The 27,073-nt window shown below is 37.4% G+C and overlaps 1 protein-coding gene and 1 long non-coding RNA gene across 10 annotated transcripts in view; one reads left to right on the top strand and one right to left on the bottom strand.

Annotated features, from left to right (window-relative positions):
* Positions 1 to 15,128, bottom strand: part of FBXO38 (F-box protein 38) — a 61,156-nt gene extending 46,028 nt beyond the window's left edge. For 5 of the 6 annotated variants that reach the window (XM_075996193.1, XM_075996195.1, XM_075996196.1 and 2 more), the window contains exons 1-3: positions 15,021 to 15,128; positions 6,741 to 6,929; positions 1,930 to 2,063 (exon numbers count right to left, since the gene is read on the bottom strand). In XM_075996193.1, the coding sequence (XP_075852308.1) occupies positions 1,930 to 2,063; positions 6,741 to 6,868 (262 nt within the window). In that variant the 5' untranslated portion in view covers positions 6,869 to 6,929; positions 15,021 to 15,128. The remainder of the gene's footprint in view (positions 1 to 1,929; positions 2,064 to 6,740; positions 6,930 to 15,020) is intronic. The other variant, XM_075996198.1, reaches the window with a different exon arrangement.
* A 91-nt stretch (positions 15,129 to 15,219) lies between these two features.
* Positions 15,220 to 26,663, top strand: LOC105858446 (uncharacterized). Of its 4 annotated transcripts, none has more exons than XR_001148122.3 (5): positions 15,220 to 15,355; positions 15,965 to 16,072; positions 20,233 to 20,352; positions 22,598 to 22,626; positions 23,159 to 26,663. It is a non-coding gene; the product is annotated as an uncharacterized LOC105858446 (long non-coding RNA). The 4 variants fall into 4 exon arrangements; XR_001148123.2 differs by having other exon boundaries at positions 20,233 to 20,445; XR_012913983.1 differs by having other exon boundaries at positions 20,233 to 22,626.
* Positions 26,664 to 27,073: the final 410 nt, after the last annotated feature.

Genomic DNA, 27,073 nt, shown 5'->3' with positions numbered 1-27,073 from the left:
AAATCTTACTTAAGTTTTCATATAGGACTAGTCCAGGTATGTTAACTTTAGAATCACAAAAATGAAGAGTAAGAAGGGACCCTGGAGATTATTTGGTCTCTGTAATTATAGTACTAGTTACTCTCTTATATGGTAACCTTTACTGACTGAGCCATTTAGTGTGTTAACCATTCTACATGTTTTCTCGTTTATTTTCACAACCAAAGTCAAAAAGGTTATCATCCACATACAAATGTAAAAAATGAAGTTAAAAGAGTTTAAGAGCTACCAAGTGGTAGCTTGGTGAAAATCAAAACCAAGTCTGACTACTGCCAACATCCATACTCTCGTCCTATGTTACATATAGCCTCTCACCAAAGAAATAGGGAAAGTTCTATTAATACCTTATTTATAGAGAGGGTGTGACAACCCAAAGAAATCACATATGTAAACCATAAAAACTATTATATAAAAGATCAGAGTTTAAACTCTAGGGTGGCATCAATGAGCAAGGTTAGTGTGATCTTATCCTAGGCTAGGGACTATTTGCTTTGACTCCATTTTATATTCATTGCAGAGATGGGAAACCTTGGGCTCATAGGTATTTATCACAGCCTGAAAGTCAACAATGTGCAGACAAATTCATCCCTAATTGGGTAAGGAGCTGAGATGTTAATGCTAAATTGCATCACATGGGAGCTCTACTATCCTGCTTCTTTATATAGTACGTTAATCCCATCTCTAGAATTCCTGCTGGTCTAAATTCTACTAAAGTAAATCTAATAAAGGAATAAGACAACCATTTTCACACTGCTCTAATTTTTTTTCTTATCTGTATAAATGATCAATCTCTGAAATAAGATAAATACTTTCCCCTTAGAATGGCTTTTTTAAAAGCATCTGATGACAGATCTGGGTTTGCCTCCCACAAAGCTAAGTTCTGGCCTCAGATCTTTGCAATGTTCTTCACAAGAAAGCATATATTGATAGTGACTCTAGCCAACTAACAGAGTTACTAGTTGACTGATGATCCTTGAAAGGATGCAGCACTGCAAACTGCACAATGTTCCAGTATTCCAGAGGTCATCTGCTCAGTTCTACAGAACAGAACAAGACAACTATCTCCTCAGCACTTTACTTCTACTAAGGTTTTTTATTGTCCCCCTGAGCCTCATATTTTCAAATTCAGACATCACAGAAAAAGGATGATGTAAAAAGATTTGAAATTGCTAAACTGTAGTAACTAATTAATGGATTGGTCTTAATTGAAAAGAAGCCTCAATTGGCCTTTCATTTTAATTTTTTCCTTTCAGGAGTGCTTTTGCTTAGCTAAAGTCATCAACTTCCTTTTCAGATGGTCTCTTCAACTGAGCACAATCTCTTGTGGTTAGGCTGTTAACTCAGTTTTTCACCTAAAAGGCCAATACCTTATTTGAGAATCTCCAAGACCTACTGTAAGCCTTTGAAAAGTGCTAAAGAAGTCAAAGTTCCAGAAGTGCAATTTCTGTGGCCTATTAGAACAGTTAAAAAATAAATAACTAAGTGTTTGTTTAACTAGAGGGTGCAGTTAAAGTGCACAGGAAAACTATGATGGAAAATGTTACCATTCACCAGAAAACCTGTATCACATACTAATGGACACACTGTCTAACATAATACATATATACTCATTTACTCAAAGGCTCAGGAAGTGTTTTCCAATCATATCTGCGTGAAACAGGCTGATACAGTTTCTTAAGTAGTAGGAAATGATAACAGCAAGCTGTTAGAAGAGTAAAGCCTCAGGCAAAATGCATTTTGCCAACTTAAAGCCAACATAAATAATTTGGATAAAATCCTGCCTTCTTACATACAAGGTGACTGAGATTGCCTTTTTCAAAACAACAAATATTTTATGGGACCATTATTATTACTCTCCAGTAGGGCTCGACTATACCTAAATCCACTTACCACTTGGCATGTATTCCCACCACCGCCCTGCGCAGAGATCCACAACCCTCACGACTCTCAGATACAGGGTCACTGCTTCCTTTAGCTTCCGGGAAAGACATTCCATACACATGATATCCTGTAGAGGGAGGTACCTTTGTGAGAGAAAGAAACTCATATTTATTCAAGTGGATAAGTACTTCCTCTCATCAATAAGGTATTTTTTTCTTCCCTCCATTCTCCTACCCCTCAAATGAAATAAAAATCTTAACATTCACAGGGCTTCTAAGGCTAACATGCATAATAGTTTTTTACTAAAAACCTGTAAGTTAGCAAACACTCAGGTATTCAAATAATATATTGAGCTTCCTCCATATAGCATTTGATAAGAGCTGCTTTTCTTCTTTTGAGTTTTAATATAGACAAAGAAAATCTAAAAACAAAGAAAGAAAAGAAGAAAGAAAAAGAAATCTTGGTGCATTTCAAGGTATGATGATAAGGGAACCTAGGAAAGATTAGAAAGAACTAATTAATATGAAAATGGACAATGTTATTTCCTATCTTCTACAGAATTCCATTTCTATAGTGACTCTGCTCTCTGAACCCACCCCACCACCCCAGAAACTCTACAATTTTCTCCATTAACAAATATGTATACTAACTTTATAGTATACAATTTCTTTTCCTAGATCTTTTACCTTTAAGATCACACACTGATAAAAGTACCGCATAAGTATTTAGAGAAGTTATCGTATCTCTAAAGGAAATTACAATTTCCTCTTTTCTAATCTTCTTTAATATCTTTTCCTTCCTGAAACTTTTCAATTAATCTCTACTCTTATTCTGTTTCCAATAACACCCATATATATTTTGAAAGATCAGAAAATCTCATCTCTCTTTCTCTTAACACTCCTCCACATACACCTAGATTAAATTTGACAAAAAAAAAAAAGAGAGCTACCCTTCATTGAGCCTGTACTGTGTCACAGACACTGTACTACACTCATTGTTTCACAATAACCTTAAAAGGTAAGTAGCTGGTTATTCTGTTTGCCACACAGCCCTCTCCCAGTCCTTTTTCCTCCTCTCTCTGCCCTGCTATGTTCCCTAGCCCTCTGGCTAATAGTTGATTGAATGTGGCCAATGGGAGATACCACCTGAGGGCTACAGGTGGCAATGTTGCCTTTCTGCTGCATACTGCTAGTCCCCTAGATGAATTCTTCAATATCACTTACTGGTTCACTTAATCCCATCTATACCTCTGTAAATAGTTCCTGCATTAAACTACCTTCTAAGGCAAGGCATGGTGGCTCACTCCTGTAATCTTAGCACTCTGGGAGGCCAAGGCAGGAGGATCGCTCAAGATCAGGACTTTGAAACCAAACTGAGCAAGAGCGAGACCCTGTCTCTACTAAAAACAGAAATTAATTGGCCAACTAAAAATATATATAGAAAAAATCAGCCAGGCATGGTGGCGCATGCCTATAGTCTTAGCTACTTGGGAGGCTGAGGCAGAAGGATTGCTTGAGTCCAGGAGTTTGAGGTTGCTGTGAGCTAGGCTGACACCACAGCACTCTAGCCTGGGCAAGAGAGTGAAACTCTGTCTCAAAAAAAAAAAAAAAGTTAAACTATCTTCTAATTCCAGCTAAATGTATCTTCTGTTATCTGCTGGAATCCTCACTGATATGGTAAATGCTAATATTACTCCATTTTATAAGTCATAAAATTAGCTCCAGAAAAGTTAAAACCTGCAAACAGTAACATGGCTAGGTAAGGGGGAAGAAGAGCAGGAATGTCAACACAGTTTGGTCAGACACTAACACAAATAGCTGACACTTAAAATTTTTGCTAATTCTAAAAGAAAAGTCCACATACACTTGCTGATTATTAATGTTTCTCTGTTCTCTTTTATTCTATCTCTGGACCCTCTTCCTTCCCCTTTAAAACTATTTAAATAAAGAGAATAAAATCAAATGAAACTTTCTACAAAAAAGCATCACCACTAGCCATAACTTAATTTGTAGTTTCTATAATTTAGAAATAAGTAGAATAAATAATTTTCAAGAACTACATAACTACACATTTTATAAACAATGGAAAATAATGAATTTGTTTTTGAAATCATGTTTGCCACTATAACATTTTTTTCTAAATCATTTATTGTTGTCCAAACTATTTGCCTGGGTTAATATTATACTTCCTTTAAATATAAACAGATCGGTAATCACAAAATCAAGATTATTTTATAGCGTATTTGCCCTAAAAGGAAATATATTTTTTCTTTATAAATATATAGGCAAAGGGCTGGAGTTCAAAAGGCAGATCAAATATTTCACATTTTAGAAAAGACACAGCACAGCAAAGTTAGTTTTCTCTTAAGGAAGGAGATAGTTTTTCCTGTTTCATGAAAGCACACTAAGTAGTTACTACAGCACTATACAACATGAGTCCTCAAATCAAAACTTTAGAAAGGCTAAAAATAAAACAAAACTCAATGTGTTTATTTTTAGAATAAACATCTCATACAAAGTTCAAGAACTCAGCTTAGTTCATGGTTCTTCCTACCTTTTGCCAATTGCTATTAAGAGGGCAACATCCTACTTGATTTCACCTCTTCCATTTGAATATTGTTTGAACTGCAAAATCTTATCTGATCTACTTTCAATTTAAAATATCATCCAATTTGTTCACAATACATTCCAGCATTTTCTAACCATCATTTAACACTTACCCCTGGAAGCAATTTATCTATGCTTTCTTCTAGAATTTTAATGGCTTTATTATTTAATTCATTGATCCACTTCAAATTTAGTTGTAAGATAAATAAGAATGATGCTTTTATTCTGATGATTGTGACATCATCACCAAATAATCCACCCAGCTTTTCCTTATTAATGCAAATATCATTTTATCATAAACTAGATCCCTACATGTATTTGAAGGCAGCCTATGTTTATCTATTGTACCCAACTGATAGGGATGGCTTAGATATCTGGCTCTCCAAATCTCATGTTAAAATTTGATCCCCAGTGTTGGAGGTGGGGCCTGGTGGGAGGTGTTTGGGTCATGGGGTCAGACCCCTCATGAATGGCCTGGTGCCAGGCTTCTTTGAACAATGAGCTCTAGCATGTGAACTCACATGCCTCCTCCCTCTCTTACTCCTTCTCTCACCATGTGACATGCCTGCTTCCCTTTCACCTTCCACCTTGTCTGGAAGCTCCCTGAAGCCCTCACCAGAAGCAGATGCTGGTACTACACTTCTCATACAGTCTGCAGAACTGTGAGCAAATAAACCTATTTTATTTATAAATTATCCAGTCTTAGGTATTCTTTTATAGCAACGCAAAATGGACTAACACACAAACTGTCTGGCTGTCTTCTCCAGAACCAAATGTTAGGAATGTATTTGAACATCTTGGTAGGGCTGGACTCTTTTTCTGAAAAATTTTGGCTATTCTGGCAGATTTTTCTTCTGCCAGATGAACATTCATATCATTTTGTTATGTTAAAAAAAACCCTAATATTTTAATGGAATTGTCTATTCCCAGACAGAGCCAAATTAACAAAAACTACACTGTGTCACAGAATAACAAATTACAGAAGATAAAGACTAATACAAATTTATATTAGCAAGCAAAAATAAAGTGCTATGGTCCCCTAAAATAACTCTGCTTAACTATTTTAAAACTTCATAATCTGCAAATATTCAACAATTTATAAAACTTTTAAGTTTTATAAACTTTTCTAAGGGCTTCATATGTGGAAACATTTCCTAGGTAAATAATCTAAGATAATAGAAAATCCAGATGCTTGAAAGTTTATTGCAACTGTACTTGCAGAAAACAGAAAAAGTGGAAAAAATCCACATGTCAGACAAGGGAAATAGCAAATATCATATCACATACACATTCAATGGAATAGTAAGCAGTGACTAAAATGATAATTATGAAGACCAGGTAACATTATGAAAAAAGGCAGAACACAATAATAACCATTAAAGCTTACCAAGCATTTATACTATGCAGTGTGCTAAGTGCTTTTATGCATTGTCTCACTAAGTCCTAATAATATCACCTTTTTATCTACCATTGGACCACAGCTAGTAAATGATGAACTCAAGATTCAAACTTAGGTCTCTAACTCCAGAGATAAAGTATTATAGAATTTATTTATTTGAATGGTATAAATAAAGACAATGACTGAAAGAAGAGAGCAATGGGAACTTGAATGACAGGTTTCTTTTTTTTTTTTTTAATTGTTGTTATAATACAGTTTGGGTAAAAATATAATTTTTAAAAGAGTTTTTTTTTTTAAAAAAAGCCTTTCTTGTGTTGCATTAATCGCAAAACAACTTTAATTGTGTGCACTGCATAATAATGATGGGTATTATTTCACAAAACTTTAGTTTCAATCACTTACCTATATATGCACGTTGAGCAAAATGTGTTTCTCACTGCAGGTTGTAGTTATAGAGAGTCAGAAACACTGCTTTATATTTTACATACGTAGTATTGTTATAACATGATAAGAAAAGTCAACAAATCTATCAGCCAATAAAATTCCAAGAAGCCCAGCTATCCAATAGAACTTTCTGTGACAAAAGAAATACTTTCTATCTGTACTCTGCGCTGTCCTATACAGCAGCCACTAGCCACACACAGCTACTAAGCACTTGAAAGGTAGCTAGTACAACAGATAAACCGAATATTAATTTTATCTAATTTAAACTTAAATGCAACATGTAGCTAGTGGCTACCATATTAGACAGCACAGCTCCAGGGTTTGCTCTTATATATTCCAGATAGATGAAAGTCAACCAAACAAAATCTTACCTAAAAATATGGCAAAGTACTTCATGTGAAAGTTGATTCATATAGTCCTTTGTTTCATCTGATATTGTTTCCTCTGGGATTTCATTATTCATAAGACAGGTTTTAACACTTTTCTTTCGTGGCCCCATTGCTGTGTAGTCTCCAGTATCAAAGAGCAAATTTCTCCTTGTTTATTTGAGTTCAAAGCACCTGAAAAGCAAGCAGAGAATACAGTAGACTAAAAAAAAAAAAAATCCAAACACAGAAATCATTCCTATTAAAACCTAGGCAAAACAATGTTTATTGTAAAATACAGACAGGTATACCACATTCAAATTAATAAAAATATTAATTTGTTCTGTGTAAAAGGCACATAACATCTTTTTCTGAAGAGCAGTTGACCATATAAATATGTATTATTTAAAATGAGCAAAAACCCAGGAATCAAGAGTCCTATGTTCTAATTTGTACTCTGTTGCCTCCTATCTATTTCACTCAATTTCTCTAAGTGTCGATTTCTTGAAAGATGAAATATCATTAAACTAGAGAAACAAACCCCTTCCAGCTCTAGGAGCCTGTGATTCTAGGACTGCCCTTAACACTGCAGAAGAAAATAGACAGGATTCATGGGTTCTAGTCTTAGATCTGCCCCAAATTAATTTTATTGTATCAAGCTTTCAAATTCTTCATTCTTCTACCTATAAAGTGAGGGGATTAGACTAGTGGGTTGCAGACACCTTTGTGAATCTGATAAAAACTAGAGACATTCTCCTCAAAAACAAACACAAGTTTATGTACAATTTCAGAGGGAAAATGAAGCAATCTTTCTCCTTCTCATGCAAATACTGAGAAGTTAATTCATTTTTGTATCACATGTATATTTCATTTTTAAAATAAGCTTTAGTGAGGGAAGAAAGGAGAAAAACAGAAAAGAAAAAGGGAAGGAAGAAGGGAGAAGGGAAGAAGGGAAAAAGTAGATTGAGTGAACACCCAGATGTTTTTCTGTTTTGTTTTGTTGATCAGCACTTAGAGTAACACCTTGATTCAGGACTTGGAGTAACATCTTATTGTCAAATTCTCTGGGAATAAATATTGCAATAATGTTGGTTTAGATATAGAACAGTTCATATAAAAGGTTGGTCTCCTTAGAATTAACGGCATTGTAGATGGAGGTGGCATAGGATGACAGCTGAAAAGAAGTTCATTCATGTATTTGTTAATTCAGACGTGCCTTTACACATTAATTTTGAATGCCTGCTATGTGTCTAGTTGTGAACAAAGGACCCTGGAGGCATGTGGAAACAGATTAATCAAATAATCATGCAAATGAGGTCAGAATTACAAATAGATATAAGTGATACAAAGAAAGTAAAGACAGCATATGACAAGGGAGCCTGAGTCACTGATGGTTTTCCTAAGGAAAGGACAATTGAGCTAATATCTAAAGGAAGAGCAGGAAATAACAGTACAATAAGTAAGTAGGGAAGGAAGGAAAGTATTCCTAGAGGTGCAAACAGCATGTTCTGAATTCTGCAGAAGAAGCTTGGCTCTTTTAAGGAACTGAATAAAACCAAAGGTGTTAGGACAGAGGGTGATAAGACTAGGGGAGGCTGAATGCTAGCATGGCTCTTAATCCTAAATGCAATGGGAAACTACTAAAGAATTTTAAAATAACAGGAGTGTACTACACTTCAAGCCTCAAAAGGACTATTAAGCAAGAAAGCCAATCCACCTAAGGATCACCTGTACATTTGGACCAATCCTCCAGCTATCATATTTTAGCACATGCTTCAGATTTAAGAATCCTGACAACTCTTCATTGAGACCATGTTCTTTACTCTTCATTCCTTCAGTAAAATGCTTTCTAAGTTCTTCTTACTTCTTTTTCTTTACCAAATCCACACCACTTAATAATTTAACACCTTTTTCTATGATTCTACCTTTCACTGCTCCTTACTATTTTGGAATGCTATGACTTTGTGTAAATCAGATTTAGTAGCACCAGTGCACAAACTACACTTAAATTTTTAGACTAAATAGCTTGTATTTCACATATCATGTAGCTTATAAAATTTTACTTGTTTAGATATTTACTCACAAAAATGATGTTTTACAACTTTATACACAGGTTTAGGTCTCTAGCAAGCTGACAAAAATCTATTTAACCTACAGTATACATTAACACTACCCCAAATCCTAAATTAGCAGGACTAACAAAATTTTAGGTAAAACTATTCTCTTATTTCCCACATCATACTAGGAATTGAAGAATTGGTCTTGCAGCTACCTACTCGGCAGCAACTACCCTGCTCTAAACCTTTAGGGGGAGGGGACTCATGGAGATGAACACTGGGGGTAAAGGATAAGATCTCTATCCTACATCTAGAAGATTGACAGTTCAGGACCTACAGCCAGAGGAAATTTACCAGCCCTTTCAAGTCCAAGTAAGTGTCTCTGAAAACGTTCAGGAGATGAAAAGCTTCCTCAATAAACACCATGCAATTCATGCAAAGTCCCAAGTGCTGATAGTGTCTCTTTTATTTGTGCACCCTCTCGTACTTTCTTTTCTTTTTAGTGGGAGAAGGAACAAAACCAAGTGAGAATAGAAAAATGTGATGACTGGCTTGCTTTTTCTTGCTCTCCTTCCACTCCTATCTCTGATATATCACCAATGGCCACTAAACACTGCTTTCACTTCAGAAACTCAACAAGATAAAGAAGATCCAAAGCAGCAGCATGTTAAAAGAGGATGAAGAAAGGAAGAAAAGTCCAGTTATCAGCAGTAGAGAAAGAGATAAATTGAAGAGGGCCTAGCAGAGAAGTCACAGAGGATGAGGGAGACATGAGTACTGGGACACCTCAATTTATACTGTTTTGCTTTACTGTGCTTCACAGATATTTTCTTTTTTTAAACAAATTGAAAGTTTTTAGCAATCCTGCATAGGGCAAGTCTACCGGTGCCATTTTTCCAAATGCATGTGCTCACTTCGTGTGTATCACATTTTGGTAATTCTCGCAATATTTCAAACCTTTTCATTATTGTTATATGTTTTAAGATAATCTGTGATCTTTGATATTATGATTGTAATTGTTTTGGGGGCACCACAAGCTACAACCATAGAAGATAACAAACGTTGGCTGGGTGCCCCCCACCCCCACTGGCTCACATCTGTAATCCTAGCACTCTGGGAGGCCAAGGCGGGAGCATTGCTTGAGCTCAGGAGTTTGAGACCAGCCTGAGGAAGAGGGAGACCCCATCTCTACTATAAATAGAAAGAAAAATTAGCCAAACAACTAAAAATAGAAAAAATTAGCCAGGCACCGTGGCATGTGCCTGTAGTCCCAGCTACCTGGGAGCCCTGGAGTTTGAGGTCGCTATGAGCTAGACTGACGCCACAGCACTCTAGCCCAGGCAACAGAGTGAGACTGCCTCAAAAAAAAAAAAAAAAAAAAAAAGACAACAAATGTAATGAATATTGAAACCCAAGAAAGGCCAAAAGCTTGTCCTCTTGCATCAGTTAGCCAAGTTACAAATGTAAATAAAAAGTTCTTGGAAAAAAAATAAAGGTGCTACTCTAGTGAACACACAAATAGTAAGAAAGCAAAATAGCCTTATTGCTGGTATGGAGACGGTTTTAGTAGTCTGGATAGACATTCAATCCAGCCACAGCATTCCCTTCAAGCCAAAGCCTAATCCAGAGCAAGGTCCTCTCTTAAATTCTATGAAGGCTGAGAGAGGTAAGAAAGCTACAAGGAGCTAGAAACTAGCAGAGGTTGGTTCATGAGGTTTAAGAAGTCATTACCATTAACATAAAAGTATAAGGTGAAGTAGCAAGTGCTGATGGAGAAGCTCCAAGACATCCAGAAGATCTACGTAAGATAACTGATAAAGGCGGCTACACTAAACAACAAATTTTGAATCTGTAGAAGAAACAGCTTTATACTGGAAGAGGATGCTATGTAGCACTAGCTAAAGAGAAGTCAATGCTTGGCTTCAAAGGATAGTTTCTCTTGTTAGGGGCCAATGCAGCTGGTGATTTCAAGGTAAAGCCAATGCTCATTTACCATTCTGAAAATCCTAGGCCCTTGAGATTATGCTAAATCTACACTGTCTGTGCTCTATAAATGAAACAAAGCCTCGGTGACAGCACATCTGTTTAAGCTTACTTTTGAGATCTGCTCAGAAAACAAATTCTTTTCAAAACACTACTGCTCATTGATGACGTATCTAGTCACTCAAAAGCTATGATGGAGATGTAAAAGGAGATTAATGTTGTTTTCACATCTGCTAACATAACATATATTCTGCAGCCCCCAGATCAAGGAGTGATTTTGACTTTTGAGTCTTATTTAAGAAATAGATTTCATAAGGCTATAGTTGCCATGGACAGTGACTCTTCTGAAGGATCTGCACAAAGGAAACTGAAAACCTTCTGGAAAAGATTCACCATTCTAGATGCCATTAAGAACATTCCTGAGCCAAGAGAAAAGCACAAAACATCAACATTAACAAGAATGTGGAAGAAGGTGATTTCGACCCTCATGTATCACTCTGAGAGGTTCAAAACATCAGTGGAAGAAGTCACTGCAGATATAGTGTAAATGACAAGAGAATTAGAAGTAGAGCATGAAGATGTGACTAAATTGCTATCATCTCATCATAAAATTTGAACAGATGAGGAGTTGCTTCTTACGGATGAGCAAAGTGGCTTCTCAAGACGGAATCTACTGGTGAAGATGCTGTGAACATTGTTGAAATGACAACAAAGGATTTAGAATATTACATAAACTTAGTTGACAATGCAGCAGCAGAGTTTAAGGACTGACTGCAATTTTGAAAGAAGTTTTACTGTGATAAAATGCTATGAAACAGCATTGCATGCTATGAAGAAATTTTTTGTGAAGGGAAGATTCAATCAATACAGCAAACTTTATTGTTGTCTTATTTTAATTAAATGCCACAGCCACCCTAACCTCCAGCAACTACCCCTTCCCTGATCAGTAAGCAGCCATAAAGAATGAAGCATGACCTTACACCAGCAAAAGATTATGAAGGCTCAGATGATCATCACCATTTCTTAGCAATAAAGTATTTTTAAATTAAGATATATACATTGGTTTTAATGCTACTGCACACTTTAACAGACTATAGTATAGTGTGAACATAACTTTCATATGCATCAGGAAACAAAAAAGTTCATGATTCACTTTATGGTGGTGGGCTGGAACAAAACCTGCAATATCCGAGGTAGGCATGTATAAATAGCAGGTGAGTATAATATGTAAAGACTCTATTTTGTAGCACCAAGTGTTACTTCTAGGGTTAGCAAGTTCTAGAGGCTCAAACTCTGAACCTCAAAGAGATGTCATACTGACAGAATTATAGAATCCCAATAAAAGTTGAAGGGGCCCTGAGAGACTACTTTGTCACACAGTTCTCAATTTTTTGTGGGTCACGAACCCATCTGAGAATATGATGAAAGCAGCACATCCTCTGTCCAGATTCAGGCAAGCAGAATTATATACAATTTCGGGGGGTTCATTCACAGACATATCAAAGTTCCTCCAGAGATCCCTATCCAAGACTAGTTCCTGAAACTTCCAGATGGACAAACAGAACCAGCAAGGATAAGCTGTTAAGTCACTTGCCCAACGTCATATAGTGCCAAAGCTCAGGCTGGGCTTCAGACTTCTCAGACTACATTACACACCCTATCATCAAGTCAGTCCTTTGCCACTGTGGCTGTCTTCCTGCATTCCAGAGTTATGCCCCAATGCTTGGAGATGGGCTTCTGGATGCTCTGACAGAAATGCTTCTAACCACACCCTCCTTCACAAATTAGGGTTTGTAGTCCAACTAATTTAGGTTCCTACATAGTAGCCTAGAGTCACCTTGGGTGTCCTAGTCATTCTGCCTGTTTAGCAGACCGTAGTCACAGGAAGCATCACTTTTGTCCTGGTATCTCCAAGCACATTCTTAGACCTCAGCTGTTTGTCAGTATTCTTTAAGCCAGGGTTCTTCAAAAACACAATTTTTCTAAGTGCTCTTCTCCTTCTTTCCTGCTAATTCAAATCTCCTTCCCATCCCAAACAAAACTATTACCCCCCCTACTAAGTCACTTGGGTTGTTCCCAAATGACCCCTATCTTTTAACCCTTACTGCTCAAAGCTATCTCCACCTCTAAAAGGGGAGCACCAACATTTTCCAGCTTGCAAAATTAAGTTCTTCTTTTAATCCTCTATTTCCATCATAAAGGTTTTAACATTTATGGTTCCTAATACTGATAATTGCTGATACCTAAAAAATCTTACCTCCATGTCTTTATTCTCTAAATCTGTCACAACTAAAAATCTTTCTATACCTGTTCTATCTTGTCAACATTCTCCTTCATCCTTGACTTGTTCTAATTACTCTTTTCCTCAGATCACACCAGGCTCTCTGGAGCACTGAATGTCTCTTGTTAGCATATCTCACAGACAGAGATTAACTTATCTTGCAACTGATCAAGTTAGGGACCCCTTCTTTTACAAAATTTTCATTATTCTGAATCAATTTCTCATCTCTATCTAATCAATGACAAATCACGATTTTCTGAAAAAGCTTCTTCTTTTCTCGACTACTATTATCTAGTCACTCATCTACCCTCTCACTCATTTATTTACTATCTAGTAAGCACTAGACAGCGACAAAATCTTTCTCACCATGAAGCTTATAGTCTAGAGTCAAGAAAGATTCTAGCACCATCTAAGTCATTCGATTCAACAGGAATAGCTTAAAAACAGGAATAGTGCTGAAAAATGCCTAGGAATCATCCAGTTCAACCCCTCAGTTTACATATTAGGGAAGTGAGGCCCAGAGAGATGAGCTGGCTAGCCCAAAGTCACAGAGGCAGAGTGTACCAGTGCTGAAACAACAATAAAGGTCTTCAACTCCAGTTCAAAACCAATTTTATTTTACTATACCACTTTACCTTACCAAAACCTAGTTATTTCTTTTTCTCCTATACTCTATACTATGCATTAATAACGACTAAGTGTGTACCTCCAGGCACAAAATCATTTAACCAAAGAGGTACACAAAAGTCTATATTCTGCACCCAAAGAAGGCATTAGAATAACAAATTTTAAAGAGAAGTCTTACAGATCATCTAACCAATAATACTAAAAAGGAAAGTTAAAAATGACAAGCAGATTTTTTTTTCAATCTATGACCACATAATGTGTACCTTTCACATTACACCTTCTTCATCACCCAGAAAATTATGGCCTTATAGAGCCATTATTTTACTCTTCACTTGTGCTGGGGAGTTGGGAAAAGGGACTAAGAACCAGAGACATAATCCAACACCTTCCTTCGACAGATGAAATTTCAAGTCCAGAGAGAGAAAGGGACTTGTGCAAAGTGAACTATCAAGTTAATAGTAGCTTTAAGTCAAAAACCAAGGTCTTGTATTTTCTCCACTTTGGAGTGATTTACACTACTGGTTTAGGTTTATAAAACAAAGTTTTCTGAAAAGAGCTTCCCACTGCACAGGAAACTTCCTAAGTGTCCAGTTGCCCTTGGCCAGCTTGGTGTCTGGAAAGAAACAGGGTAGTCATTTCTTATCAGTTAAATCCTGGTTATGTAGGGTGTAGGGTGGACATGCTTTTCAGGTCTTTCTCTAAGACTCCATGAAAGGAGAGCTGAGAATCTGATTTCCGTGGCTAGCAGGGGCATCAAAGGCATCCAATATGTTCATGTCACAGATAAATCGCAGCACAAAGAGGATAATGGACTGGGACAAGGTCACGTAGTGACTCGGTGGAGAAGGTAATACCAGAACTCAGGGTTCCTGATCCCCAGACGTGGCACCCTTTCAAAGATATGTTCATTGCTTCCTGCTCAGAGACATCCCCTCAATGCGCTGACGACAGGCCATCTTAAATTTACTGGCCTAAATACCAACTTAACATTAACATTGTGGATTTTGTGACGCCCGGAGGGGGAGTCCCAGAAACTGTCCAGGCCAAACCTCCCATTTTCTTGAGGAATGGAGGCCAAGAGAAGGTTCTCTAGGCCGGAATTTTAGGCTGGGATCAGTCAGACAAGGCGTCAAACCCGCAAACAAGGCCTAGAAAGCCAGGAACCACAAATTCAACCCCTGCTCCCCCAGGAGGTCTAGGCCCGAAGGGAGCCGGAGACCGAGAGCCTAAGCAGTCGGGAGCCCAGTAACCCCATCCAGCCGCCTCCGCCCTGCCGCACACAACCTTGGCTCTGCCGCCCGCCTCCCGGTCCCCAAGCCCGCTCTACAGTCGCCTCACCTACACCGGCCCTCCGTCTGTTATTGTGGTTGAGAGGGAGGGAGAACGCTACAGACACTTCCCGCGGCCCCCACCGCCGAGGCGCTTCCGCTTCCGCCACCGCTCGGGCATTTCCGGAGTGTAGTCATCCGGGCTGGGCCCGCGCCGCCATCTCCATATTGGGTGTGGAGCGCAGCGTACAGGCGCGGCAGCCATAGTAAGTGTGGCATTTCTGAAGGCCTAGAGCTGGTCTTTCTTCACGTGACACTTATGAGCCATTACCTAAGCTCTGGGAGTCTGTTACGCGGGAACCAGTGTGTTTGCTCTACAGTTCTGCTGATGCTCTGTGATCTTGGGTAAGCCTTTGGATCTCACCTTTGTCATTTGAAAAATAGACAGGTTCCGATAGAGGTTTTACCAGAATCATTCAACTGAAAACCAGAGAACTGGTTCTTTTTGCAGAAGGAGCAGTTAAATTAAACATTACTGTTAAATCATCCCTTCTGTGATTTGGGGACATTGTCTCTGCACATAATTAATAGCATTTTGCAGCTGAAAGGGCTTTCACTTCAGAGTCTCCCTACGACTCTGTGAAGTAGGCAGGGATCAACTTATTATTTTTTTCTTTGTTTAATGGATAAAGAATTATCTTCTCTGAATATCACACAGCTGGACTGAAATCCAGATATTTTTTGCCTACCAAATTCCGTGTTCTTGTCCTTATGTACATGTAACTAATATAGGCTAAAATACCGAGATATAGATACAAATACCCCGTAAGAAAGTTGGTGTACATTGAAGCCATATAAGACACAGGTTACTAGACTATGATGCTGGAGAAGAAAACAACTAAAGATGGCTTGGGGGAGGGGGAATCTTTTGTTCCTTATTACTTTCTTTATTGATAGGTGACCTACTGTTTCTTTCCCTCTTTCCCTGGTATGGTTTGACACCCTGGATTTCAGCTTGTCTTAGGCAGTCACCGTTCTAGCTATCTTATTACATGTGTCAAACTGTGTATCTTGATTTGGTGCTCTTGGAGGACAAATGGAACAAAACCTCTTCGTATTCAGGTACTATTCATCTTCTTCCCAGCTTTCATATTATATTTTTTCCTTCCTGTAAGTGAAGATAAAATTCTACTCCCATGTTATTTGCTTCTGTCAATTTCTTTTATATTTAAACTTTAAAAAATGAAAGAATAAGACCTTGGATTTTTCTGTTTCCTACATTGTTCTGAAGAGTAAATAGGAAATGTATATGAAAGTGTCTAAAACAGGGCATGGAATATATAGAAGGCATTCAATGAGGTTTATTTCAGTGCAAGTGGACTGACTTTTTAATTCAATTGAATATGTTTTTCATTTGATTAGCAATTCCCCTGTTGTAAAAAGTATAGTGATAGGTCAAGAAATGCTCATGAATAAGCTAGGTTTCCCACCTCAAATTTAAAAAATGAAACAAAAGCATACCTTCAAATCATTGTAATAAATGCTACATAGAGATATTTTCTAAGTGATATGAGTGCCTGCTATATATAATAAAAAGTCAAAACTAGTTTTGACATTTTGAGGTAGAACATGTAATGTGGATCCTTTCCTCTCTAACATGTTCCTTGATGATGTGGGTTTTCATTAGGGTCCTGAATTACTATTCTTCACATACAGTGGCATCATCATGAGAGCCCTGAGCTCTACAAGGAAGTTTGTTCTGCACTAAATGACCTTAAAACACTGTGTTATTTTATTTTTAATCTCTACTTTTTCATTAAATTCTAAAATACCTCTTCTCATTTTTTCAGAGTTCCAGTATTGGCCTTTCCCTTTAAATTTCTTAGGCCCTACACAACAGATAATCCCTTTATTATAATGATGTCTAACATTCAAGAGAAGAAATTTTGGTCAGGGATAGTGGTTGGAGTTTGTTCAGGGCCACCTCATATGCCTAGGGAGCCTGTGTATTGCACAACTGCAGAAAGTGCCACAAATATATGGGATCATTCACTGCAGTGACCTATGATTGTGCCTCTGTACTCTAGCTTGGGCAACAGGGCGTGACTTTGTTTTTTTCAAACAAAAAGACTGAAAATGTGACTTTTTTTTTTTTTTTTTTTGAGACGTAGTCTCATTCTGTTGCCCAGGCTAGAGTGCCATGGCGTCAGCCTCGCTCACAGCAACCTCAAACTCCTGGGTTCAAGCAACCCTCCTGCTTCAGCTTCCCAAGTAGCTGGAACCATAGGCATGCACCACCACGACCAGCAGCTAATTTTTTCTATTTTTAGTGGAGACGGGATCTCACTCTTGCTCAGGCTGGTCTCAAATTCCTGACCTCAAGCTAACCTCCTGCCCTCACCTCCCAGTGTGTTAGGATTGCAGGCGTGATCCTTGAAATGTGATTCTTTATGTTTTCTTGTCACATACAAGCCAATAGCTGGATGTTAACAAGATTCAGATTAAGCCTTTGTAAATGCACCCTTTATCCTTGTAATGTATATCAGAACTAGACAGTGCCTATACAGGCTTTCTGAAGCATGGCACCATACAGTCTTTGATATACACTAAAATATCTCTACCCTTGTGTATTTTTGAAGGGAAAGGAGAAATGGAGGGTGAGAGGAGGGGAACATTGTAAGTAAATTTTAAAAAATAACTGGAATGTTGTGATTTTGTTTCCTGCCAGTTTGGCTGATGTGTCAACTTTCTTATCTTTTCAACTTAATATTCTTAGTTTAAACCAATGCTCAATGAAAAATTTCAAATTTGAATCATACAACTCATCCATCAGATTATTTAATATTTTAAGAAAATATGACAAATATTTTAAATGCTAATTATGCATAGACTAGTTCTTAACACAGAAAAATAACATAGGTGTGATTTAATCCTCATTTCTTTGCTTGAATTTGATCTTTTGGCATAGACATTTTAAGGTACTTAATCACTTTAAAAAAACATTCTATTTACCACATCTGGGGACTGCAGTTGCATATTGACTGGGAGAATGTTTTGCTGGGTGCTAGGAGTCTCTTATTCCCACCCCCAACCCTTTTCTTGTTGGATGGCAAGCTGTAAAGACACATGACTAGGGTGGTAGCAGCCATTTTTCTCATCACACAGATGGAGTCTGTATAGAAGATGATGAAACCAGCATGTATGAAATTCAGAGACAATCAGAGGGCAGGGATGGAGGCTGAGGTTTCTGATAATGCCCGAGTCTATGAATACAGCTGTACCTGAATTAAGACCCACCCTGGATCCTCCAAATTGCATGAGTCTACACATTTCTTGTTCAGCCTAAGCTAAGCTTCATTTAGATTTGTATCACTCTTAACTGGAAGAATTGTGACATATTCTCTATGCTGTGTTAGCCATTATCATCCTCCATTACCCCTTCAGAGAACCTTCAGAGAACATTTGTTACCCAGAGTAGCCCTGAAAGTGCTTGAGGAATGAAGATAGATGGGGGAAGTCTCATATGCACCAATTTGGTGGGGAATTAGGCAGCAGTATCACCAAGTGAAAGGAGGCACTGTTGGGGAACTCTGCACAGTTAGGGATATGGGACAAGAACATAAATGCTCTGGTGTCCTCTGAAATTGGGAGGACACCAGACTTCCTATGGTTTGTAGGATGGGAGGTCAAGTCATTTTGTTTGGGTAGGAAAGAGTGTGCTCCACCAGGCCAAGAGCTCTGGGTGACATTTTCCTGCTTTCTACCCAGACAAAAATGTTTCAGCTCCTGAGAGTATCATGACATATTATGACAAAAATAGGCAACTGCGGTAAGGGCAGCAAAATAGTAGGGGGTTGGCCTGAGTACTATCTTAGACATAGAAAAGTATAGTGTCAAATCATCTGTTGTTTGCTTGAGCTGCATCAACTTCTCCTTGTGGCAGTAATGCCTCAATATTCCTATAGGGAACAATTCTTTGTCCTCTTCTAAGTCCATACAGTAGGGCTGGCCCACTCCTGGCTCCTGTAAGGTCTTATAATTCAGTCCATTTCAATGAGAGTTATACATGATTAGAGCTATAATTACTGCTTCAGGAATTCCAACTAATATAACAAGACCCAAACCTTTTATTATAAGTTTTGGAAAAGGAAAGCTCTCTTCCACTGAAATTGTACCTCTATAGCTATCAGGTCTACCACTGGGAATGGAGGTAGGGTGAGGTTGGGTGAGAAAACCTGTCTGTGAATAAAAACAACATTAAGGAAAGTATGGATGGATCCAAGAGATGGAGAGAGAAATATCCAGCAAAATTTTTGGAGATCCTGGATATCCAGCTATGCCTGAAATCAGAGATTCCTCTGGACTTTTTGGGTACAGGAGACATAAAAGAATCCCTTGTCACCTCCATCCTCCACTCAGTCACTTGCTTACTTATTTATTTATGTCACTTTGAGTTGGGTTTTCTGTAAAGTCTGGGAAGTCTGATCAGTACCGAAGGAAGGTGGTAGGCAGAGAGTGTTATTCTTCCAAATTTCAATATATTACATGTGATTTCTCCACTAGAGGGTGTAGCTCACCCTGCATTAGAAGCAAGCAATATTCAGAGAGGTAATGCTGGCAGGCATTTACTGTCAGGAAGACCTGTTGGGATGCTTCAGGGTATTGGCCACAGAACTCACATCCCTGAAAGGGCTCCTGTCTTAGAAGGACTTGGAGAACAGTCAGATGACCAAGGCATGGCTACAGGCAGAGGAAATGGATCAGCACAAAGGTACCAGGTTGAGACTTCATCTCAAGAGCCATGAAGCTTCCTTCATTGTAAAAAGAAAAAAGGTAAGGGCAGGACTAGCAAATCAGTTTTATCTTCCATTAAAACCTGATGACAAGGCAGCCTGGATTGCTATGTTGAGAAAGAGTTTGAGGCCACATCCAGCTGAGTGGCATGTACTATTATTCATTACTGATACCTGGTGTGGGCATGAGGAGAAGCAAGAGGGTTGGATGTGATAGACAGTTGCCATCTACAGGTGAGATGTTTCTCAATGGGAGCACTATTGGCATTTTTGGAGAGTTAATTCTTACCTGTTCAGGACTGTTCAGTGCATTGCAGGGCCTTAGCCCACTGAATGCCTAGTAGTGCCATTCCAGTTATTGTAACAAGTAAAAATCAAGTCCCCACATAGTTTAAATGCACCTTATGAGACTTGGTTTAGATTTACCTGAGGATTGAACTATAGAAGCTTAAATTCTTCAAGGCTAAGAAATGAGGATTTTTCTTCCAGATCCTGAGAACAGACTGAGCTTGCCATCAGTAGGGGATGCGGCTTGAGGATGATCATGTGGCTTGAGGATGACGATGGAAATGCAGAGTCTCCAGTGAAGGGAAGAAGATGGGGAGTCAGGTAGAACTGACAACTGTACCTCTCCATCTCGCTACTCTGTACCTTTCCATCCACTGAATAGTATCAGCCACCTTAAATAATTTTTGGAACAAGGTAGCTTATGAATCAATAGATGAATAAATAAATGAATAAAATATTTCCTATCCCATAATTTAATATTCCATGGATATCTATTTTCATAAATGCCCCTGGACAAAGAAGTGAGGCAAAGAGACTTTGAGTAATGAGGATGATATTATTGCTACTGTCAAGTTTTGCATTTGTCATACCCTCCAGCCAAAAACCACTGGTAACATAACTATAATTGAACTAGTTGGATTTATTCATTGCAGGAGAATGTACTCGCTGGGGGAGCCGTAGGGCATGTCAGTAAGAGGATTAGAAAGGATTTATTATAGGCTTTGGGGTTGTTAGGTTAATTTGGGGGAAAATTTAAAGAAGATAGGCTTTGATTTGGATTGAATTTCCTCAGAAAGCAGGAGTAATCATGCAATGGAGCATCTTTAAAAAACCTTATTTAGAAGGAGGGAAGAGTAGTCTATAGCTATAGTTGTAATTGGTGAAGAAGCAGCAATCACTCATATTAGTCCAAATAGGAGAATGTTTGGTATTTTGTGATTTGGCTAATGTTCATGTTTTGCTGTGTTCATACATGATTATGGAATGGTATTGTCTTTGTCTTGATTCATCATAGTTACATCATACCTTTATCAGATGTAAATGTTCTATGAAATTAATTATCTCAAATAGTAGAACATTGAGGCTCAGGTATAAGTAGGAGGCCAACCTATACCAATGCCAAGGTCAGCTCCTGGATGCTATTAGGGTGTCTTACTTTTTTCACACATTTTATCGTATTATTTGATATTCATTTGTTTTCTTGCTCCTTCACTACCTTGTAAAATGCAAAATTGCCCAAACCTCTTTTGATTACCACTGAAAACTGAAAGGCTAACCAAGTTTCTCAATCTCATAAAGTACTTAAAGAATATGTACTAAATAAATGACTGAATTATCTAATTAGTCTATTACATTATGAGTTGCTCATCATCAGCTCTGAATTTCTAGAACCAAACACAGTTCTGGCACATCTCATTGAATTTATTTCAAGTCAAAGAGGAGCTTTCCAGAGGATAAGATTTATTGATTCTTAAAAAATAAAGTAATATAATAAATTCTGCTTTATGAAGGAAAGATGATGCTTAATTCAAATGGCTTCTATCATGACGAACAAAGGAAAATCACATCATATCCAAGATTTTGGGGCCTTTCCACATTTTCCTCGGTATTGAATTCCAAGAGTGAAATTCAAAGCTCTAAGAGAAATTGATATACATATTTAGAGACCATTTGTATGGAATATAACCTTTCTTCCTCCTGGCCAAGTGATATTATAATAGGAATTTTAAAAGAGAAAGAGACCTTGATTTGTAAATGCCTGACTTACAAATAGCCGATAGCCACAAAGATTTATTTCTCCCCTCAACATACCCTTTCACCCTGAAGACCCCTTTGATTTGTAATCATGGTGAAAAATTATTAGAGCTTTTAGCAAATGTGCAAGCCTCTGTATTAAGAACTGGAGGGAGGGAAAGCAATGGCTTGCTGAGGCACCCTGAAAAAATCTTTTCACTTCTCTGAATCAGAATTCTCTGTAAAATGACCATAATCATGGGCACCTACTGAGACCGGTTTTTGGTTTTTTTTTTTTTGAGGCTCACTGTAAAACTGCTGTATGAACTACAAATAGGAAGGAAATTATTGGGACAAAAACCATAATGATCAAGAAGAAGATAAACACAGGAGTGTGGAAAACATAAGTGAAAAGTACTTGTCTTGTTCATCAGAAATGTAAAAACAATAGCAAGCCAATTACACCATTTTGTACTCACTTATAGTCAATAGAATTTTGCTTGTACGTTTCATGTCGAAGTGATCTAGTTGTTAAAAGTTAAACAATAGCCACATGAGAGCTACTATGAAATGGTAAAAAACCATTATTCATCTTCTGTAAATACTTCCTGTTTGACATTGGACAAGGCAATTAACTTTGGAGTCTTGTCTTTCATATGTAAAAGAGAGTAGTCTCTTTCCCCACTCACCAGGCCATATTGGTATAGGTCTAAAAGGGTCCCTATTTGGGAAAATACTTTCTAACTATAGCAGGCTTATAATCATATATCATTTGTAGTAATAGCCTGAGAGTAATAGTATCTTACTCTTTTTTTTTCTTTTGCTTTTCCAGCACCTAACACAGTGTCTGAAATTTACTAGGTATGTATTAAACATTCATAGGACAAATGGATAAATATAAGAAATTGTTTTGAAAAATCCTAAAATTCTGTCTAAATATAAGATTCTAATCATGAGATAAGATAATGGGAAGTTAAACTTGTATGTTCTAGGTATCACATTCCTAGAATTATTTTATGGTTTCTTTTTTTATGATCAGTTATGTCTTGGAAAAGTCTCTAAATCTCTCTAAGCCTCAGTTTTATCATCTATAAAATGAAAGTAATACCAATACCTACTTTGTGTGATTGTTTTGAATATTAAATTAAATAATTCTTATGTAGCACCTAGCGGAGTGCCTGGTATATATATATATATATATATATATATATAGGCACTAAATTAAAGTCAGGCATAACCTATAAATATTTATAGGTTTTCAAAGGATCTCCAATTATGTATTCTCTTTAATATTTTATATTTCTGAGTATATGTAATACACATATATTTCAAAAGTTTGAACATATTTTGTGTATCGTGTTGTTTTTTAACTTTATATTATGATTATTTTTAGAAAACTTGGTATGCAATGTCTAGCAAGATTTTTTATCCTGTGTAATTAAAAAAGAAGGAGGCTTTAAGCAAAAATCCAGAGATCTTTGGTGTGCTCAAATGGATCAACCTTCTGACTGTCCCGGATGCAGAAACAAAGTGCCAGGCAGAACCTGACTGTGGCCTGAAGGATGGAGGGAGGCACATGTCCAGTTAGTGTAAAGGGAAAGCCGCCCCCCCCCCCACCTTATCACGAACATGACCTGGCCACACATTTGGAATGCCTCGGTAATCTGAGAAGAAAACAACTATAGGCTAAAAGAGGTAAGTGTGAAGGTTGGGGAGTCAGATAATTCTTCTGTATGAACTCTCTCTGAAATGTGGGGAATGGGAAGCAGAATGGATTTCTCAACTGGCCTGGGATAAAAAGAAGATAGGCAGTAGGGCATAGGTGTAGTAAACATCAGGGAGCATCATGGACAAGGATATTTAAATGGTAGCACCACAATGGGAAAAGGAACAGATTTTATTTGAGAAAACTTTCTTCTAGCCCCACTATTGTCTCTGGAAATGCTAAGATGCTAAGAACTATTTGGGAAATAAAACCTTGGAAAATACTGGATTTCTTGCCAGTAAAGTCAGTAAGCTTTAGAGCATTGATAATTGTAGCATTACTATAGGTAATGACACAATTTCCTTCACTATCTCTTTCCCAGAAATTATTGACTACAAATACACTATAAATTATTGAAATTAATTATCTGTTATTAGAATATTTAATTTTTTTCCTAGTATTTTACTGTTAAAACTATTATGCTGAACAGATCTGTACATTATTCTTTGGCAACATCTTTAATACTTCCTAAGGATAGTACCCAGAATAGTCAAAACAATCTGAAAAAGAGAAAAGTTGAAGAACCCATAATTCCTGATTTTAAAGCTTACTGAGCAAAGCTACAGTAATCAAGAAAGTGTGGTAAAAGTTGCATAAAGATAGACACATAGACTAACAGAATACACTTGAAAGTCCAGAATAAATCCTTGTAACTGTGGTCAATTGATTTTCAACAAAGATTCTAAGATAATTTAATGTGGAAGGAATACTCTTTTCAACAAATGGCACTGAGATAACTGGATATCCACATATAAAACAATGAAGTTGGATCACCTACCTCATATCATATACAAAAGTGATGTAAAATTGGCCAAAGACTTAAATGTAAGATCTAAAACTGTCAAACTCTTAGAAGAAAACAGAGGAGTAAATTTTTTTTTACCCTGGCTTAAACATTGGTTTCTTGGATATGATACCAAAAGCACAAGCAATGATAGGTAAATTGGACTTTATCACAATTAAAATATTTTGTCCTTCAAAGGACACCATTTATAAATGAAAATATGACTCATGTAATGGGCGAAGATATTTGCAAGTCAATATCTGTTAAGGAACTTGTACCCAGAATAAAGAACTCTTATAACTTGACAACATAAAGATAAATAATCTGATTTAAAAGTGAGCAAAGGATTTGAACAGACATTTATCCAAAGAAGACATACAGATAACTAATGAAGTCATGAAAAGCTATTTAACATCGTTTGTCTTTTGGGAAATGCAAATCATAACCATGAGATACCACTTCACACCTATTAGGATGGTTATTATCAAACAGATGAGCAATGATAAGTATTGGTGAGGATGTATATTGCTACTGGGATTGTAAGATGTTGCAGCTGCCTTGGAAAGCGGTTTGGCAATTCCTCAAAATGTAAAACATGAAGCTACCATGTGCCCTAGCAATCCACTCATCGGTTTATACTCAAGAAAAATAAATACATATGTCCAAACAAAACCTAGTACATGAATGTTCATAGGAACATTATTCAATTATTCATATTAGCCAAAGGGGAAACAACCCAATGTCCATAATGAATAATGGATAAATGAAATATGATGCATCTATGCAATGGAATATTATTCAGCCACAAAAGGGGTAAAGAACGGATACATTCTACAACATGAATCTTGAAAACTTACGCTGAGTAAAAGAAGCCAGAAACAAAAGGCCATATATTATATAATTCCATTTATATGGATTGTCCTGAATAGGCAAACTCATAAAGGCAGAAAGTAGACTGGTGATTGCCAGGTACTGGGGATGAAAGATATGAGAATGAGTACGGGTGTCTGTTTGAGAAAATTGTTCTGAAAGTAGCTCGTGGTGGTGGTTGAACAATGCTGTGAATACATTAAAGGCCACTGAGTTGTATACTTTAAAAGAATGAATTTATTATTGACCCTGCTATTAAAATTAAAATCCTATGGATAAATTTTTAGCACTGAGAAGTTCCTTTTTATTTCCTTGAAGCCTTCAGATCCCAGAGAAGGAGGTAGACAGTAGGTTTGAAGAAAGGGTAAAAATGGAGAGCTAATAAATGTGGGAGAAGGAGTCCCTGTGTGTGCCATGGAATTATCATGATGATAGCTTGAAGGCCTATCAGATAAAGTTTTGAGATAGCCTGGAAGACACTGTTGAACTGGTGGAAGATGGGTTATATGGTCTGAGTGAGAGCATCAGTAAATATGGAAGGAGCCCTAGGGGGCTGAGTATGAAGGAATGTTGATGATAAGGTGAATAACCATTCTGGTTTGTCTATGACTGTCCTATTTTAGTACTCAGAATCCCACGTCCCAGGAAAACCCCGCAGTCCAAGAAAAAGTGGAATGTTTGGTCCCCTCATTGGCAGCAATACTAGGTCACCCGTGGCTTGTATGTGACAGGCATTATCTTTTTCTAGTCTCACAGCTGACCTCTGAGGTCATTACTGAGGTTAACTATAACTAAGAACTCTACGTCATCATGTTCGAACAGAAGAGCTGAGGTTCCAATTCAGGTCTGTAAGATCAGAGTCTTTCCTCTTAAATATACTTTCCATTTGGGGAAATTGAGCTGAAACAACAGGTGCTAAAATTTTTTTTAAATTACCTATAATGAATGCTTTAAGTCTGTAAATAAATTTTATACCCATTAGCCCATTGATTCTGCCCCAAATGCCTTATTCATTCATTTGACAAGTACTTATTGGGGGTTTACTTGGTGCAGACACTGTGTTAAATGCTAGGAATAAATCAGAAAGCTACCTTCTGACTTCATGGAGCTTACGTTTGGTGATAGGCCAAAAATAAAGAAACAGAATAGTAAAGCATTTGGGATTTATGACAAGTATTACAAAGGAAAGAGAAGGGGATTAATATGAACAAAGAGAGGTGAATCTATGTCAGATAGGATGGTCAGGGAAGGCACCATATATTTAGATTAAAACCCAAGTGATAAAGAGCTGGCCTTGTGAAGAGCATGAGAAAATATCCTTGTAGGAGAGGATAATTTGTCCAAAGTTCCCAAAGAAGAATAAAGCTTTGTAGGTTTGAAAATATCAGGAAAGAAGAGTCAGTGTGGATGGGGCATGAAGAGTCACTTGTGGATGTAGCAAGTGAAGCAGTAAATATAATCACAGATTGGTGATAAGAATTTGAGGTTTGGGGGGGGACGTGGGGGGTGATAAGAATTTGAGGGTGGGGGGGATGATGGGACTTCCCAATATCACTTAACCTCGGGAGCAAGATTCAACACAAGCTCTTCTGACCTTGAGTGCTGAGACTTGTTGCTTTGGTCTGATTTTTAAAGAGTGATGTTTATTACAGCTATGATTTACATACATTTTAAGAACAAAACCTTTTTTTCACACGGAATCTCATATTGAAACTCCTGTTCACAACAGTTAAAGGGAGATTTCTCTTCTGAAGTTAGAGGTAAGACTTGGAGTCCCATTTGTTTACTCCCTGTCACCCCTTTCTCCAGTGACATCACTTTTATATTACAGAATCACATTTTGGGGAATTCACAGACATTTTCCAAAATAGTAAAGAGTGAATAGCTGA

The sequence above is a fragment of the Microcebus murinus genome, chromosome 21 (assembly GCF_040939455.1).
Source record: "Microcebus murinus isolate Inina chromosome 21, M.murinus_Inina_mat1.0, whole genome shotgun sequence".
NCBI classification, from domain to species: domain Eukaryota; kingdom Metazoa; phylum Chordata; class Mammalia; order Primates; family Cheirogaleidae; genus Microcebus; species Microcebus murinus.
Note: the sequence above shows the minus strand (reverse complement) of the source record. Positions and strands in the feature narration are given on the sequence as shown.